The 19,144-nt window shown below is 34.0% G+C and overlaps 2 protein-coding genes across 6 annotated transcripts; both read left to right on the forward strand.

Annotated features, from left to right (window-relative positions):
• Nucleotides 1–735: 735 nt before the first annotated feature.
• LOC108220227 (nuclear transcription factor Y subunit B-1) lies at nt 736–6,937 on the forward strand. Of its 2 annotated transcripts, XM_017393933.2 has the most exons (7): nt 736–894; nt 1,052–1,296; nt 3,598–3,727; nt 3,839–3,844; nt 3,948–4,025; nt 4,818–4,868; nt 6,572–6,937. In XM_017393933.2, the coding sequence occupies exons 2-7, from the start codon at nt 1,058–1,060 to the stop codon at nt 6,614–6,616; spliced, it is 549 nt and encodes a 182-aa protein (XP_017249422.1). In that variant the 5' UTR covers nt 736–894; nt 1,052–1,057; the 3' UTR covers nt 6,617–6,937. The 2 variants fall into 2 exon arrangements, 1 of the variants encoding a protein (XP_017249422.1); XR_010292483.1 differs by adding an exon at nt 5,612–5,801 and having other exon boundaries at nt 3,598–4,025.
• Nucleotides 6,938–9,669: 2,732 nt separating this feature from the next.
• On the forward strand, nt 9,670–18,277 carry LOC108222959 (E3 ubiquitin-protein ligase UPL4). 4 transcript variants are annotated; one of them, XM_017396955.2, is made up of 18 exons: nt 9,670–9,824; nt 10,343–10,995; nt 11,111–11,221; nt 11,327–11,443; nt 11,604–11,762; nt 11,860–12,018; nt 12,577–12,729; nt 12,809–12,930; nt 13,034–14,153; nt 14,306–14,383; nt 14,958–16,193; nt 16,280–16,507; nt 16,615–16,719; nt 17,265–17,345; nt 17,428–17,496; nt 17,638–17,766; nt 17,863–17,946; nt 18,035–18,277. In XM_017396955.2, the coding sequence occupies exons 2-18, from the start codon at nt 10,369–10,371 to the stop codon at nt 18,098–18,100; spliced, it is 4,644 nt and encodes a 1,547-aa protein (XP_017252444.1). In that variant the 5' UTR covers nt 9,670–9,824; nt 10,343–10,368; the 3' UTR covers nt 18,101–18,277. The 4 variants fall into 4 exon arrangements, with proteins under 4 accessions (XP_017252444.1, XP_017252446.1, XP_017252445.1 ...); XM_017396956.2 differs by having other exon boundaries at nt 9,697–9,848; XM_017396957.2 differs by lacking the exon at nt 14,306–14,383 and having other exon boundaries at nt 9,683–9,824.
• Nucleotides 18,278–19,144: the final 867 nt, after the last annotated feature.

Below are 19,144 nucleotides of genomic sequence, written 5' to 3' on the forward strand. Positions count from 1 at the left end.
ATTTATAGGTATTGTTTAATGTTTTCTTAGGTTTTATTCTCATATTATATTGATCTCTTCTCTATTTGAAATATTTTTACTTTTCTTCTTTTCCATTCATAGTGCCGGTATGCTTAATAGTTTGATGAACTGGCCATTTCTCATCTTACCAACCTGAAAATGAAATGATGCATTGCCCCTTTTTTAGTGACACCGCATGAGCTTGTAGTTCTATTGTACGTTTAACAAATAAATCAGGGATGATCTTACTAGAAAGAAATGAATGAGAATAGAACTTCTTTTTATGAATTTCTTTCAAAAAAGAAAATATGATATAAATATTCACAGTATCCTAAATCTAAATTATATCAATATTTGCCGGATGATGGCTAATTTCTTACAATTAGAAATTTGAGTTAAATTTGAAAAATAGAACATAAATGAAGAATTTCATGTAGCTCAATACTAGAATAAAAGATTAAATACAAGAATTTTTATAATTAATAACATTTTTTATTTTAATTACAAAAAGCCTTAAAAATTGTAAATCATATAGGTCTCTTAAAATATTTTACATTCAATGATTTTCTCACTCGCGCGGAGCGCGTTTTCCTCTCTAGTTTTGATATATTAAAAAACAGTGTGGAGTAATTTATTTGAAACATTTTTACAAATAATGAAACGTTGTCGTTGCAAGAATAGATGAGTTGGTTGGTGGAGAAGCAAACACGTGGTGCAATAAGGGATAAATAGAAGTATATCCACAACAAAGGGCCGGCATAGAGAGTGGGCTACCAAACCAACGGTGGCGATATAATAACCTCCTCTCGCTTCATCTCAGTCGTCTCCTCCTCCCTCACCTCTTCTCCGTCGTCCGATCTATCGTCCCGCCCTTTTTTCAATTCTCCACCACCAGTAAGCTCACACACACTTATAATAACTCACAATTTAAGCCCCTCACACGCGCACACACAACTCATGTTTATGTTTTTTTTAATTAGGGTTTCTAATTTTTCTAATTGTGGAGTATGATGATGAATGATTTGTTTTGTCTGTTTTGTGTTTGAGCTAGGGTTTTATGGCGGAGGCACCCGCGAGTCCGTGTGTTGCGAGTCCAGAGAGCGGGGGCGATTTTCGACACGAAAGCGGGGGAGATCAGAGCCCCAGGTCGTTTCGTGAGCAGGATAGGTTTCTGCCAATAGCTAATATCAGTCGAATTATGAAGAAAGGCCTTCCTGCTAATGGAAAAATTGCTAAAGATGCTAAAGAGACTGTGCAGGAATGCGTCTCCGAGTTCATTAGTTTCATCACTAGCGAGTATGCCTCTATTTTCCAACCTCCTCTTTATTTATGTGAGTTAGTGTGTTTGCATCTGTGTTGATATATGAATTTGTGATTACTATGCTTGTTTTCGATAGAGGTGGTCTTTTCGGGGTTAAGTTGATTGGAAATTAATTTGTACAAGTTCGTCTTTGCGTAAGGACAGTTGGTTTGCCTGATTCTTGATATCCTGGTTCAATTGATGTAAAATACCAGCTATGAATCATTAAAAAAGTTGGCAGCCGAGGTCTTTAAGTTATAGATTTATGTTTTGAGTTTTGTTACATATATTTTTGTTGAGTTATGAATGATGTGTTTGTGTTTGAATCACTTAAGGACAGTTGATTTGCTGTTTTTATATTTGGAGTAAAAAAATGGTGCCAAACTTCTGTCTCGTCAATAAAATAGACTCTCGCTAACTGCCGTTAACTCCCACAAAGTTTTTTGCCATGAACTTTTAATTTTTTACATCGGTAGGGGTATTTTTAGAGAAATGACTATACATATAGATATACACTACAGACATACTATATATCTCAATTTCAGCCTTCCATATCAATCTGAAAACCTAATTAATTTTTTTCCCATCGGCCGGAGAAAAGTAAAGTAAAGTAGATAGTTTTACAACACTGTTCATGATTAAACTAATTGCGGTGATTTGGTTATTGTCAAATGAAAAGAATTTAGGACTTAAACTAGCCGGAGGAGAAATAATCAATGAAATAAACCTCTCATCTTTAGATTTTATGGCTCATAATATTTTATTTATCCAGTCACAGTTGAGCCTTTCAAAGAGTAAAAATCATTATCATTCTTTTTGTTGAAGGACTGTACTCTGAAAGTCTTGTTGTTAGGGTTGTTGAAAACTGAGTTTGATTGGTGGTACTGGCTGCAAGTCTTGTGCTTTCATTTTTCCGGAAGGGTCATAGTTGTTTTACTGAATATTGGTGGATGATGTAATATTGTTGGTACAAGTCAGTGAGATTGCCTAAATACTGAAATTACAACATAATTAGCAGCAATGACGACAGTAATAAAGATGAGTATATTGGTGAGGGGTTTGGGAGGTGACGGGTGTGTTGAGAATAAAAGGGAGTTATTCAGCTGGAGTAGAAGGGGTGATCAGATGATTATGTGGTTTTGATGGTGGTGATGGTAATGGTAAGTTAATAAAAAAGATATAATCATATTAGGTTATCACGGCGCCAAGTCGAGCCTCGATGCCCGGATACCTTGGAATCAACTAGTCGACAAGTCGCCCGACTAGTCGTAAAAAGTCGACAAGTCATTCATATACATATTTTTACTGGATTTAATAAATAAAATATAGTTGAACACACATCAGTTTGTAGTTCAAATCAAAAGTAAAATATAATAAGCAACAATGAAATGTACAGGATATAGCAGATTGTTAGTTCACATGTAAAGTGAAACCATAAAGTAATGATAGGAAGGAAATAATAATGTGAAGTTGAAATGATATAAAGATTAGGGATATACTGATATATTGAAAATGATACAAAGATTACATAGCCTAAAGCAAAAAAGTAGTGACAGGAAGGAAATAATAACGTGAAGCTGAAATGATACAAAGATAGATTAGGGATATTACTGATATGTTGAAAATGATACAAAGATTACGTAGCCGGAGCAGGTAATCAGTGCCTACACACCGATGACAAGTCTATTAGTCGGACTTGATGTAGCTGCCCAAAGCGTTATCTTTCTTTTCTGAACAAAATCACATAAGATGTTGCTTGAAAAACCCTTACTTCTGAAGTTTCTGGTCAGACCAGGTACCGTGTCGGGTAAAACTCATAAGTCGCCAGACTAAATAAGTTGTTGCTTGACGTTTTCCATAAAACGACTTGTCGACTAGTCGACGACTAGTCGTCGACTTGATAACAATATTCATATAAATATAATTTCTCCATCTGCTCTTGATATCAATTCTTTTTTTTATATGACGTGTTGTTATATATTTAAAGTAGAAAACCCAACTTTCTCTCTCTCTGCCTTAGTGAGGAGTATAGGCGAAAAGCAGAACAAAAGTTTAGCTATTATTCTGAGAATCCTAAAATTCCTCTTTTGCTACACGGAGTTAACTGCAACCACCACTATGTAATTAGTTCACTCTAAATGTCGAGCTACCAGTATCATTTTTAATTGTTGTTTCTCATTGTACGATAATTAGAATATTGGTGTTGTAATTGCTGGTTTCGTTGAGTTTGCATAAATTCATTTTGTAAAATTGTGTATATCGGAAGCAATTGAATGTTTTGTTGGTTGACTATGAAGAGCTAGCGATAAGTGTCAGAGAGAGAAGAGGAAAACAATAAATGGTGATGATTTATTGTGGGCTATGGCCACTCTTGGATTTGAAGATTATATTGAGCCTCTAAAAGTTTACCTGGCAAGATACAGAGAGGTAAAGTATTCATCTTTGCCTAATTCTGTTCTCAACAGCTTATGACTACTGTATTGACTGATGTCTTGTGTGATCTTTTCCGATGTTCTGGATTTTGTTGAACCATGGCAGATGGAGGTATGCAAATGTTATCATTGGTTCTACAATTTATATTTGTTACTGAATTGCTCCTATTATCATACTTCTTCTTACATTTGAATTAATGAGCATTGATATGTAGGGTGACACAAAAGGGTCAGGAAAAGGTGCCGAAGGATCCAGTAGAAAAGAAGGTGTACAACCGGTTCATCAGGGACAGGTACATATTTGCTCAAAGCCTCTCAAGTATGTGGAATAATGCTAGCCATGGTAAAAAAATAATTTTTGATAAGGAGTTAAAATCTTCTTGTGTAATTGATGGTGGACAACTTTAGAAGAGATCTAATTATTGAATGAAAAAATAAATTAATCAACTTGGGTGGATCAACCGCATCCACTATCTTAACACTATGTTCAAAGTTCAAGAAAGAAGAGAAAAGAATGGAAAAATGGTTATTTTCTTTTCTCTCCAAATCGTTCCAAAAGTGAGGAGAAATATTTTTGGATAAATATACAAGAGATTTTCCAAATCTCCAGCTTTCTTTTCATTTCTTTCTCAAAATTTCAATCAAGAACACGTTAAAGATTTTAAATCGTTCACTTTTTTTTCTTTTCTGTTATAAAAAAACTCGGGAACACAGCATAAGGGTTGCCTGAGGTCGCAAGGGATAAAAAATGGCTGTTCAAGAACAGACTTAATTCAATAATTGAATATTATTTTTAATAATCAAATAATATAATATTTTGGGGTGGGGTGAGGGGAAGGGGGGAATGTACTTACTTCTATAGACAATAGAAACCCTAAAGTATAGCCTATTGGACTAAGGCTCCTAAGAATAACTGGTTTATAATAAATGAACCCCAAATACACCATCTATTTCTACATTAGAAAAAATTAACTTAAAAACAACAAATATATCAATACTTCTATTCCCATCAGTACTTGGTATCTGCATATATATCTTGTTTCCGGCATGCAGTTGGTAATTCTGCCAAATGTTTGTTGTTACAGCTTGTTCATCAAGGTTCATATCCACAGGGTGTGATCTATGGTAACTCTCAGGTACACTACCTTTCCCTCTCTTGTTCTCTTCTATACACATTGTGTCTGTCTTTGTAACAAGTAGGTACCCTTACTGTCATATGCTGTTGCTTTTAGAGTAGGTGACTACAAGTACCATGGGAAATATGTAGAAAATGGAATTGGAAAGGTCATTTTTCTCTAATACTAATTAAGCACATTGCGTGTTTTCAATTCATATTAGGAATTAAGATCTTACTAGCACATATATTATTGTAAATTAATTATGTCTTTATTAGATGTAATTGTTTCATGGACATACCAAACCATAATGAACTATAATGACTTTTAACGTTAATATACAAAATTCTTATTTTATTAGTTTTACTTGCAAGTCATATAAAGAACATACAAAAGTTTGCTTTTCTGTGACTTGGAAGTTAATAGTTTAGCTACTCCGGCAGTGAACATGCAGGGTTTAAGGTTGCTATTGATTATTTGTTGCCAGAACTCCATTCATGCTAGCTAAGAATTATGCAGTTAATTTCAAATTAGATGATTGTATCTTATTATTATGTATGATTTATTATTCACGCTAGATCAAGCTTTCCTGGAAAACATAGTTGATATTATGGAGCTAATTTTGAACAAGCTGATCATATCTGTTAACATGCATGCTTAACTCTTTTAGAAGAGTTGTTTATAAGCCGTGTATCTTTCTACATTTTAGTCTTATTTTGTTGTGCTACTTAAATTTGCTCATGAGTATATGGAATAAACCACAGTGTTGATCAATATTCTTAGCAAGTGGAGGTGCAACTATGGCAGTCAGCAGGTGTTGGAGGTTCTAATGTATCACTTTAATATCCATTAGGCTTCGTACTCGACAGCAGTAGTGATTTCTTTTAAGTTGTTAGTGGCGGGTCATAAGAACAACTTAAGTTTTGTGTACATCATACTTGGATGAATTAATATGTAAGTTAATTTGCTTTTTTTCCCGTGTTGTGTAAGTTTATGTTTAAACCGTTTCTGTGAAAGCATAATGGACAAATTAAATTGTAGAAAAAGGACATTCAATGGTGTGACGTGTAACTATTTGTGCTCTAATATTAAAACTTAAATATACCTATGAGTATTTGTAGATGTGTTTTTCTAGCTGTATTATGTTTCTGAATTTTTTGAACATTACTGCTTGATCACATAACAAGCCATATTTGGAAACAATGAGAGCCCTCAGTACGTATCCTGTTCTAGTAAAGCCTTTGAGATGAACCATGCACCTCCATTACCATGTAAAACTGCTATCTTGTATAGTGATATCCAGTTATAGGGACACGTGTTTGGGTATTTTTGATCATGGGGGTGAATATATGATTGTAATAATTTACTGAAACCTGAGTATTCTTGTTGTTATGTATGTAATGTTTAGAGCCTTAATCTCGACAGCGGGTGCGTGTATGACACTAGTATATTTAAAAGGAGAGAATGGAGAGAAAAGTATAGTGCAGTGTATCTGTTGTAGGAACTACTGTGTACTCAGTTGTGGTTAAATCTTTTGTGTTATTTGGTTGTGGTTGAATCTTATCTTTGATTATTTGCTTTATATCTTTTCGTTGGCATAATGGTTTCCTAGAGGACAAGTATATCAAATGTATTTAAAATAGTGTTGATGATACCATATCTGATTTTTACAGTTTCTGTTAACTTTTGATTACTGATTTTAACTTTTTTTGTGATATTTTCAGCAACAAACTCAACACATGATGGTTCCCATGCAAGGGCCGCAATAGAGATCTGTGCTAATCGTCGATCAACTTCATCTTTCGATGTCCATCTCATTCGTAGAAAAAATTTCGTGAAAGCTCATCAGCACCTGTTATTTGTGTTCTTATAATTGCCTGTGATATTCTAGTATTTAATGTGTTACTCCTTAATATCGCAAGACGATAAATCGCGAAGTATGTGGACGAGTCTTTTTTAAAGCAGATTTACAGGATTATATGTTCTCATCTATGCCTAGTCTAGGCAGGTCAAGCCTCTGGGACTGCTTCCTGCTTTCTGGTGTAGAGGGATCTTATATAATACTGCTATTTAGAGGACTTCACAATTTACATGGTTGGGGTTAAAAGCATTTTGCTTAGGTGGTTTGCTAGGATTACAATTTTTTAACTAATCAGTATTTTTTATCATTTGATAAATTTATGAATATAGCCTTTAACCCCGTGCAAAGCACGGGCGGGTATATGATTCGTAATTTATTAATTATAATTTAATTCTTAAACCATTTTATTAATATTTTATTATTAATGAATTGGATTTTAGTTAAATTATATTAACCAACTCGTTATATCTTCTAACGGAAATTTAGCTTTCACAATTTATTATCTATCTATAAATATTTTTCTATATTAATATGTGACAGTTTATTATTCAATTTAAATCAAATTTTTCATATTTCATATATCTTCATATGTTACGTAATGGCTCGTGTTTGTAATGAAATAGAATACGTAAGTGTTAAATTTCGAGTAGAATACGTTATAATTAAAAAGCAGCGTCTTTAATTATTTATATGTATTTTAGACAAAAGATATTCAAAATTGTATATTTATAATTAGTTATACGTTTATCAATAAGTAATTTTTAATATTAATATATGTTATTAACAGTAGTTTCACCTTTTTTTTAACTAATTATAAATTATATTTAAAAAGATATTAATATACATAAGGATTGTTTTTAGTATATGAAACTGTTTAATAGATATCTACTTGTAGACTTTTAGTTTTAGAGGAGAGTACCAAACCAAAATTTTGTACGACTACAAATTATACCTATGTTGGCTTTTTATAGTATAGTATAGATTAGACCCTATTAAAGTAACTGAAAATGAATTGTGTTTACACTGCTTCTCTCGCGACCCTATTGAAGTAACTGAAAGAAAATTGTGTTTACTTCTCGTTGATGCTCCGAAGAGCGCGTTAAGCGGCGTTCGGAATTGGGTCTGGAGCTGAAGTAAATAAGCTGTGGAATAGGTGGTCAATATATTTTTGATTTGCTAATTTTTTAATGTTCAAATATGAACCTTAATAATGTACTCCCTCCGTCTCCTTTTACATGTCTACTTTGAAAAAAAAAATTTGTCTCAAATTACTTGTCCACTTTTTTTTTCAAAGTAATTTTTTGTATGTTTTTTCAAAAAGTAACAACTTCCAATGTTTGATTAGCATATATATATATACAGGGTAGCACTTTATAGCATACCCTCTTATATGGAGTTACGTAGCACATCATTATAAATATATACATAATATATATTCTGTTATATTTTTTATGAAATATAATTACAAATTTTGATTATTAAACTGAAAACGAAGTTATACAATTTTTTTATTCCAAAGATCATCTAAAATTATGCAATATTTCAACATGATTCTATAACAGAATAATAATCTCTGTTGTAGAATCAGTTTCGAAAATATACTTTTTTTAATCAAATTTTAAGTGTTAAATTACTTAAAATAGATTTATTTTATAGTATTCTATATTAGAATCACGTTTTATATGTATTCTATAACAGAATTTATAATAAAATTGATCATTTATAGTGGCGCATTATGTAACTCCATATAAGGAGTCCTCCCTGGAATATTGACATATATATATATATATATATATATATATATATATATAGTTATATACACAAGTCTATCTAATTAATTACATTTATTAGAGATATGTATGAAAACAAAATATCCAACTAATATTTTTTTAAAATACGTTATTTTTTCAAAAGGAACAAGTAAAAGGGGACGGAGGGAGTACCATAATAATAATTATGAATGATTGGGGTTTGATCGTAATAAATTCGCAATTTAAAGGCGGAGATTTGCCATATTTATCCGAAACTTTACTAATTCAGCACCAATATACTACTCCCTCCGTCCCTTTTTATCTATCCATTTTGAAAAAAAAAAAACAGATACCAAAGAATAATTGATTGTATAAACTTTTTCATTAAATACCTCTAATTAATATCTTGAAAATGATGGAATACCCCTACTTTATGTCTTGAAAACATGAATTCAACCAAGTTTTAAATAAGTCAAGCCTTGAAAATTGAAATTATGGAGATATATTTGAAAAACTACCATTAAATTAGTTTTGAAAGTATAAATGGACAGATAAATAGGGACAAATTTTTACTTCCAAAGTGGACAGATAAATAGGGACGGAGGGAGTAGTAAATATACAAGAATCTTTGAAATACATAATTAAGAATATTAAGATGATTCTTTTTAATAACAACGGCAATAAATTCTGTCTAATCAAATTTAGCAATAAATAACATGATTCTTGTTAACAATAAATCTTCATCTAATCAAAATAATCAATAGATTAGCAAATATTCCCATTAGGTTAGCAAAGTAAAATGACCCAAGTGATACGATAATTGTACCCTACGGCCAATAATTGGAGGCCCTAAAGTCCACTATCCTGCCCCTTTAGAAACTCAAACTATAATAATTAATAAACGTTTATTGTTATTAAATTCAAGTTCAATACCATCATTGTAAAAAAAAAAAGAATCATATTTAATCGGTAAAATTACGGAATAAGAATTAATTATGAATTATGAATTAATGGAATGAATCAGGAATTAATATGATGATTAAATGAATAATTGAATATTTCATCAATTCGACGAGTTTATGTTATAAAAAATAAAAAAAATTTGACGAATTTCGGAAAAAAATTAATCACCATCAATTCCTGATGTTTATAACATAGAATATGACAAGGGAAAAGCAAATAAAATAATCTAATTGCCGTGTAAACAAACGTATTGGGGGTACTCTGTGGCATCATCACACGCCACTGTGTGTGTATATATACATCCTTTTGTTTTTTCTCTATGTATAGCTTCTTCATCATATCACAAGTATTAAACATCGTATCATCAAAAACCCTAGCTTCTCACTGCAACAATATCAACAGGTCCTTTTCTCTCTACATATTCATGTAAAGATCAAAATTTTATCGACTTTTTTATTAATTTTGTGTTTTATAATTCAATTCGCTGCTGTGAATTTGTTAATTATCAAAGATGACTTCTTTTTGGTTGTTTTAATTTTTGATCGTCTGTTTTGCCTTGTTGGTGTGTGATGATTGTGTGTGTGTGTTAATGTTTTTTGGATTGTAACTGTTTGTTGATGCGTGTTTATTCAGTTACATGTTTTATCATTATTTTTGTGTGGTTAATTTTTAGTGGTTTGTTTATATCTGTGTTTGTACATGTTTTGATGATTTTGGATATGGCATATAGTTTTGAACTGTTTGGTGGAATTGTTAGTGTGATTGCTATGTGATCAACATTGATCGTCGGACTGAGTGAATATGGCGAGTTTATTGTGGTTTCTGTGGGGATGATTAGTTCTTTAGTTTCTGATTATGTTGTGGGTTTTGGATATGTGGTTCTGATTCTGACTTTTGATGGTTTTGATGTAAATTATCAGTATTTGTGGAAGAGGTTTGTTTTTAAATGGGAAATCGAGGTCAGAAAAGAGCAGAAACGGATGAAGAATTGCCGGCTGATAAGCGACCATGTAGTTCACTGGATAACAGAGCAAGCACGTCTGGCACATCTGCACAAATTCCAGTGATCTCCACTAATTTATTGCAGGAGGGGGATATGGATACATCATCTTCGAACTCTGATTCTCACCATTCAGATGAAGAAAAGGACTCTGCCTATGGTTCTTGTGATTCAGATGAAATGGCTGACATAGACCAGAGGCAGGAGATGTATCGTGGTTATCAGCACCGAAGAACTTCAGATGATCATTCTAGACTAAAGGCAGTTTTGTTAAGTTTGAGCAATGAGGTTGAAGAATCTGCTTTATTAGCTGCACTTACAGAGCTCTGCGAGTTGTTGCCTTTCTGTACTGAGGACTCTTTATCAAGTTTGCTGGTCCAGTCGTTGTCACCAATCATCGTAAAATTATCTAAACATGAGAGCAATCCGGATGTACTGCTTTTGTCTATTAGAGCTATGACTTATTTATGTGATGTCCATACACGAGCCTGCAGTTATCTTGTCAAATATGATGCAGTACCTGCAATTTGTCAAAGACTGCTGAACATTGAGTACTTGGATGTAGCTGAACAAGTATAAAGACACTTAATTGCTTACATTTTCCTTGATGAAGATATTGTATGATATATAAGTGTGTTTTTAGTTGTGTAATAAATAATAACATATATGCATGCTTTAATCCATGTAGTGTTTGCAAGCATTAGAGAAAATATCACGTGAGAAACCGCTTCCTTGTTTACAAGCTGGGGCGATATTGGCTGTTCTGAAATATATTGATTTTTTCTCAACAAGTGTGCAGGTAAGGTCGACACTCATTTGTATCATTAAGAACGATCAGACCATTGCTTTAGCGTTTGTTTGAGGACTAATATCTATATTTTTTTGTTTAATTTTAATGATGAAGAGGGTCGCACTTAATACTGCAGTGAACATATGTAAGGAACTTCCTGCTGATTGTCCTCCATCTTTAATGGAAGCAGTCCCATTATTGTGTAACCTTCTGCAGTACGAGGATAGGCAGGTGGGGTTTTGTTTCTCTAGGCTTAAGTCTTTTATTGAAGTTGTTCTGAAATTTGTTTCGCCGTCACTTTTGACAGCATGGCAATAGTTTTTCTTAACCTTTCTGCTTCTATGTCATCAATGTTTTGACAGTGTCCTAATAGTTCTTTATCACCTTTCAGCTTGTTGAGAATGTAGCTATTTGCTTGATAAAAATAGCCAAGCAAGTTTGTCACTCTTCTGAGAAGTTAGATGAGCTTTGCAAGCATGGTTTGATTCATCAGGCCACACATCTTATTGACTTGAGTAGTCAAACTACTTTATCTCCATCAGTTCAGAGTGTATGTCGATCTTTTTATATGTTCCCTTTGGACTGTCATTCTATGATTATACCTTTTCTGACACTAAATTCTGATTTTCCCTCTTATTGATCTATAGGGTTTGATAGGAATACTTGTCAAACTTGCTTCAGGTTCTGTTTCAGCTGTCAGAACTTTGTTCGAGCTTAATATAAGCAACATACTAAAGGACATCTTGTCTGCTTATGGCCGTTCACACGGAACACCTTCGCTTATTATGGTCGATAGCACTTGTGAGGTTAAGTCTCTCTCCCTCCCTCCCTCTCCCTCTCTCTCTCTCCCCCCCCCCCCCCCCCCCCCTTTCTGTCTCTCTCTCTGTCAATGGATTGATTAATGTCACTCTTTGTACACTCTATATTCATACCCCCTTGTTCTTGCTTTTTTAGGTACATGTCCTGTCAAAAGGGCTTGATGGTCAATGAATGCTATTGTAATGTTATTATAAATTAAATATTTCGATAGTCAATGCTTTCTTGGAATGAAGAGATTATGAATTGTTATATAAATCAGTGCTCAGCGGGAGCTACCAAACACTGTTGTATTCTGATGTCCAAGAGAGCGGAGGGCCTAGTATAAAGATCCACTTTTTCCTAGTTGCATTGTTTGTCTAGTGACTATTTTGATTCCTTTTAGTAAATAATATAGATGTTTACACTGTTCTCTGCTCTTCCCACGAGTTTAATTATCTTAAGGAGCACTTGCAACTTGAGTATCAATTGTTAATATGACTTCTTTGACCGGTTAAGACAATTTGCGTTTATAACTATAATCTTTACTTTGTGATTAACTTTTTCAGGTTCATGAAGTGTTCAAGCTAATAAATGAGCTGCTTCCTTCTGTATCCCAAGATCAAGAGTCGGATATAAACAGAGACAAGAAAATCTTTTTGCTAAATCAACCAGATCATCTGGAGAGGTTTTCTATGGATTTACTGCCTGTCCTAATCCAGGTTGGTATTCCAGCAATGTAGTAGATGAACTTTATCTTACGTCGTCTCCAAAGCTGTATTGATTCCCCTCATGTGGCAGGTGGTTAATTCGGGTGGTAATGTTTATGGTTGTTTTTGCTGTCTATCTGTTGTCAACAAGTTGGTTTATATCAGTAACTCAGACATGCTCCTTAAATTGCTCCAGTCTTCCAACATTTCAAGGTGAAGCCTTGTAAATTCATATTTTGTTCTTTTGTATTATGTTTTAATCTCATAGTGGTAATGTATATATCAAGTGGAAGTCATTTTCTGGCTTTGTTCACAGCTTCTTGGCTGGTGTATTTACTCGGAAGGATCATCATGTGTTGATGTTAGCACTTCAGATTGTTGAAAATATCTTGCAAAAGCATTCAGATGTGCTCTTAAGTTCCTTTGTAAAGGAAGGTGTCCTGTTTGCTGTGGACACACTTGTGGCACCAAATAGGGGTTCACAGTATCTGTTTCAAATGTTTAATGGTATTCAATTATCAAGCGATCAACATCAGAAATCTGCTGCAAAGAATGAACCAAATTGCTTATGCTATGCTTTTGAAACTACTCTATCTTCATCAACTTCAGAAGCACGGACTTGCAAGTTGGAAAAAGATTCTGTTTATAACCTAGCGGAGCGTATAAGGAAAATTTACTTTGCCACTGAGTTGTCAAACTCAAAGGAAAGAACGAGCGACATTTTTCAAGATCTTAAAGCGATATCTGCGTCGTTGACAGATATGGTGAACTTGTCCGTGAGTAGTGGCGCTTCAGCTCTCAAAGAAGCAGACTTTGATGATATTTTGCGTAAAATTATGTCGCAGCTTAGTGGAAGGGAACCTATTTCAACTTTTGAGTTCTTGGGGAGTGGAATCATAAAGTCTTTACTCGGTTATCTATCAGTAGGTCATTGCATCCGTGGAAAACCAGATAAAAATGGTGGATCTAGTTGCGATATTTACACAGTAGAGAAAAGATTTGAGGTGCTTGGGCGACTTCTTTTTCCATCGTCTGACATGGTGTTAGACCCTTATTTAACTGAACTGATTCATAAATTGCAAAGTGCACTATCATCTGTAGAAAATTTACCTGTCATGTTGAACCATGGATCCAAGCAGAGGAAACAGTACGCTTGTGTTCCATATGGTCGCTATATTTCTCATCCTTGTATGAAAGTGCAGTTTGTGAGAGGAGAGGGAGAGTTAAACCTTGATGATTATTCTGGACAAGTTCTCACTGTTGATCCCTTCGCATCTTTGGATGCAATAGAAGGATACTTGTGGCGCAAGGTTACTGGAAAGAGAACCAAGGGCACCAGTCCTGCAACGTCTCCATCAGCATCTGGTTCGCCTCAACGAGGAAGTTCAGAATACACTGATTCTGAAAGCATGTCTCAGGATTTGCAAGATATGCAGGTTTATTTCTAATTTCTTCAGTTAATTTTATTGTATTTGGTTCTCATTTTTCATTCTTCACGAGTTATGTACGTATTTTATCAATATTCTGTTTACTTATGTGGTTTTAGAGGATTTGGTTTAGTCTAGATATGGGTCGTTTTTAATTGCAGGAAGACAAACCTAACTTAAAACAAGCAGAATCTGGAGAACATGGCAAGTTAAGACAGACCACTTCTGAAGTCCATACTGTAAGTTTGTTTATCTGAAATCATATGTACATACTTAAAAAGCAATCATATGTACATACTTTCTGAAAGTTGCCACAGGGGCACTTTACCCCCACTGAGCTTGCAATTATGTTTACATTCAAGTATGTTACAATTAAATAACTTTGAATGGACTTCATTTAAAATGCTGCTCCTACTTGGTTAGTTAGTAATATTATAATTAGTAATATTATAATTTTAACATATTTAAGCTTTGACCAATTTCTTGCCACAGCCCTGAACGCCATAATAGGTGACCCCATCTGCCTCTGTGACCTGCATATATTACTTGTATTTTATTTAGATGTAGTCTGCAACTGTTATAATATGATCTTCTGGGAATTTCATCACTGTGAAGTCGCGTCTTTGTGTTACTGATTTCATAAATCGTGCTTTGATATGACAGTGCCATAAAAGAGATCTGTTTAGTTGGTCCACTTTCATGATTTAACTTTATGGAGCTCTGTGGTCAAAGTTCGAAATGCTTTTTTAATTTGCAGCAGTCTTTTTGTTTGTAACTGCTTTTTCCCTTACAAAAGTTTGATGTGCTTCTCAGGAATCTGGGGAGCAAAAGCAACATGTTTGTTTTGTACAAGAAGATAGTAACTTGATTTCAGTGTGTCCTGAATCCTGCAACTGCGGAGATGCTTCGTCAAACCTAATATTTTACCTAAACGAGCAACATCTTGACCACACATTGACACTATACCAGGCTATTCTGCAGCACCACACAAAAGCAGAACAAGAGAATATTACTAGTGCGTCATTGTGGAGTCGAACATATGAATTGACTTACAGAAGAGTTCTGAAATGTAAACAAGGCTGTTCAGGACTTCAGCACCAACAGGCTCCTTGTTCACAAGCATTAGAGAAAAATTTGGCATATCCGAAGTACACTTCATTTTTTTCTGACATGTTTGTTTCTGATCTTGCTTCTGACATTGAAAAGTCAACTCCAGCATATGACATTTTATTATTGCTCAAAGTTTTGGAAAGCATGAATAGGTTTAGGTTTCATCTGATATCTCGGGAAAGGGTATGCTCTTTTGCGGAAGGAAGAATTCATAAGTTGGATGATTTAAAAGTTTCTGTGGCTTATGTTACCCAAAATGAATTTGTCAACTGTAGATTGACAGAAAAACTAGAACAGCAGATGTGGGATCCGCTATCTGTGTCCATTGGTAGCATGCCTGCATGGTGTAGCCAATTAATGTCCTCATGCCCATTTTTATTTAGTTTTGAGGTAAGATGTAGGTATTTCCAGTTAGCAGCTTTTGGTCAGCGGCAACATCAACCCCATCTATCATCTAATAACGCAGGAGGCTCCAATAGCAGGCAGCATCACATTAGTGGCCTGCCTCGTAAAAAGTTTCTAGTTCATCGAGATCAAATTCTTGAATCAGCAACTCGTATGATGAACCTTCACGCCAGTCAAAAAGTTGTTCTTGAAGCAGAATTTGAAGATGAAGTTGGTACTGGTCTTGGTCCGACATTGGAGTTCTATACATTGGTCAGTTATGAGTTTCAGAAATCTGGATTGGGCATGTGGAGAGGAGACAATATGTCATTTAAGGCCTCGAAAAGCTTCCAGGCAGAGGACGCATCAGGGTTATCTACTCTTTTTGGACTTTTTCCTCGCCCGTGGTCTTCCCAGGAGAGTAATGGGGTAGAATTTACTGAAGTTATCAAAAAGTATACACTTTTAGGACAGGTGGTGGCAAGAGCTCTCCAAGATGGTAGGATATTGGATCTTCCCTTGTCCAAAGCATTTTATAAACTTATACTTGGGCAGGTATGTTCTCAGTCTGGTGGAGCTTATTCATTTACTTATTTTACTTTGCATACTTCTGGTGTTACAATTGGACAACCGTTTTGCAGGATCTCACCTTGTATGATATTCAGTCGTTTGATCCTGGACTGGGCACTACTCTTGTAGAGTTCCAAGCAATTGTTGAAAGAAATAAATATATGAAATACGTCTCTGGTAATATATCAACTTGCGGAACTGAGTCTTGCTTCCGAAATACGAGAATTGAAGATATTTGCCTTGATTTTTCTATTCCCGGGTATCCTGACTTTGTTACTTCTGTTAGTAATTCAAAGATGGTTAGTCATTCATTCCTTGTAACATCAGCTTATTCCTTTTTGATTAAGTTTTTTTTTTTTCTAATAATGAATGCTGGAAGTGTGTTCGTTCATTCTCGCCTTTGTAGGTTAATATGAATAATTTGGAGGAATATGTTTCACTCCTCGTTGATGCAACTATACATTCTGGGATTTCCAGACAAGTGGAAGCTTTCAAGCTGGGGTTTAATCAAGTTAGTGCTACCAACATTTTATTTAGTGATTTCTCTTAAGTGCAAGTCATGAAAGCAGTATATTATGCCAAGTACAGCGTCAAGGACCTCAAGAGAGAATTGTTTTGTGTTGCCCAGTAGAGCCTCAATGGAGGAATTACCATGTTCTCTAGCTTTATCCGTTTGTCCTTTCTACAAGAAACTACTAGTTACTTGCTGATGACAAAATATCAATATGAGGTCACTTGTGACTATTGTCCCTTAAATTTTAGAAGATGGGGAATGGGGGCTTCTGTGAATTATATATAATAGTATTTAGTATCCCCAAATGTGCTAAAATTCAGAACTAGACTACCACCTTTAAGATTTTTTACGTAGGAAATTACTCTGTTCATTTCCTTAGATAACCAATCTTCGTTACTGTTTATGTGTCTTATTTTTTTGGTAGCTGCTCAATCAATTCTATCTAAAGAGTTTTCTGCTATATTTAAGAAGAGTTTGTTATTTTATATTCAAGTTGGTATAATTAATTTTGTATAACATCGTCGATATATATGGTCTTTCAGGTGTTCCCTGTCAAAAATCTGCAGATCCTTACTGAAGAGGAACTGGAGCATTTGTTATGTGGAGAATGTGAAGTATGGAATGTATGTGCAACTGTCAAGTATCCAATTACATTGTTAGTATGTCGATGCTTCAAATTTGTGATATATATTATTCTTTTGGCAGATGAATGAGCTTTTGGATCACATCAAGTTTGATCATGGATACACCGCTAGCAGTCCTCCTGTTGTGAATGTCAGTAGAATTTATAGTTTTTTAATATTATAGCTCTAAGTTTTATGAAGTTGCTAATGTTATATACATTTCAGTTGGGTGCTTTTGTTTATAGATATTATTGTTTACTCATGAAAATACTAATGTTATATGTGAATTCAGATGCTAAGTATCATACGGGAGTTTGATCGTCAGCAGCAGAAAGCATTTCTGAGGTTTGTAACAGGTGCACCGAGGCTCCCTCATGGAGGTCTGGCTTCACTAAATCCAAAGTTGACAATCGTACGGAAGGTCTGTAATAACGATGCACCTTTATTCTTTCGGGCAAACCCCCTCATATACTGCTCTTCTTTCATAATCATTACCGTACCTTTTCTGTTTTCCCAGCATTGTAGCGGATCTGCAGACAATGACCTTCCCAGCGCGATGACTTGTGCCAACTTTTTGAAGCTACCGCCTTACTCCTCAAAAGTTGGTTATTTGTTCCCTTTTTCTGTGTAAATTTTCTGAAATAATTGGTATAACAAAAGATAATCTGTTCTACTCTGCATTTTTGCAGGAGAAGATGAAAGAAAAGCTTATGTATGCTATAACAGAAGGGCAAGGGTCTTTCGACCTTTCATAGGATTACCAAGTTTAAGTCTACAGGGTATATAAGATGTGAATATGTAATTATCAGAATAGTTGGTGGTAGTGGCACAGAGTAACACGAGTAAGCAGTTTAGTGGTGGAAGGGATTGTACAGAAATATAATATGCATAATATTAAGATGGTTAAGTTTTCTCCACCGTTTTTTCTCTTATGTTCGATTTTCAAATTGCCAGTGCATTGGATGTTAGAATTTTATATCTAGATCAAGTTACTCTTTATTGTGCTGATTAGTTATCAACTTATCAATAATGGCGTAAGTACAACTGATGAAACTAGAGCCTCATGCAAAAACTTAGGGTTACGGAGTAGCTAAAACTGGATGGCAACGGGTTGGATCGGTTCATATATCTATTATATCCAAATTCAAATCTAAATTATTTTTAAAATTCAAATTCAATTGTATCAAATCCAAATGCAAATTCACGGGTTTTAGATCTGGTTCGGGTTTATCCAAAACCCGAATCCCAAATTGTAAGTAGTATTGTAAAAATATTATTTTTGATTTTTTCGCCCTTAAATTTCACTATATTTGAAATTAAACTACACTAATAATAAAGTATTACATATTAATAAAATCTCGAACCGTATTTAATAATTTGTAAACACAAATTTTCACTATATGGAGTATGAAATTTTAAAGTAATTTATTAGTCAAACAAAAAAAGATACTATAACCCAAGAATATACACATTCACACTTTACCTATATATATATATATATATATATATATATTATAAACAAAATTTAGTATATTTAAAATTAAAAAAAATTATATTAGTATACTCTATGCATATATGTATACATACATACACACACACACACACACATATATATATATATATATATATATATATATATTTGGATATTGGATTTATTTTTGGGTTTCGGGTTCGGATTGGATTCAAATTTCGGGTCGGGTTTCGATACGGAATACCTAATATCCAAATCCAAATTTAAACTTGTTCAGGTTTAAAATTCGAATCTAAAATATCGAGTTCGGTAAGAACCGGTCGAGTAT

Source organism: Daucus carota, chromosome 5, assembly GCF_001625215.2.
Source record: "Daucus carota subsp. sativus chromosome 5, DH1 v3.0, whole genome shotgun sequence".
NCBI lineage: Eukaryota > Viridiplantae > Streptophyta > Magnoliopsida > Apiales > Apiaceae > Daucus > Daucus carota.

Bases quoted from the DNA above. Each gene is read 5' to 3' on its own strand.
- LOC108220227 (XM_017393933.2), top strand. From the start codon at position 1,058: ATGGCGGAGGCACCCGCGAGTCCGTGTGTTGCGAGTCCAGAGAGCGGG. The intron at 4,026-4,817 runs GTACATATTTGC...TTGTTGTTACAG, and splicing joins AACCGGTTCATCAGGGACAG to CTTGTTCATCAAGGTTCATA. The intron at 4,869-6,571 runs GTACACTACCTT...TGATATTTTCAG, and splicing joins TGATCTATGGTAACTCTCAG to CAACAAACTCAACACATGAT.
- LOC108222959 (XM_017396955.2), top strand. From the start codon at position 10,369: ATGGGAAATCGAGGTCAGAAAAGAGCAGAAACGGATGAAGAATTGCCG. The intron at 12,730-12,808 runs GTTGGTATTCCA...CTCATGTGGCAG, and splicing joins TACTGCCTGTCCTAATCCAG to GTGGTTAATTCGGGTGGTAA. The intron at 17,346-17,427 runs GTATGTGCAACT...TTCTTTTGGCAG, and splicing joins GAGAATGTGAAGTATGGAAT to ATGAATGAGCTTTTGGATCA.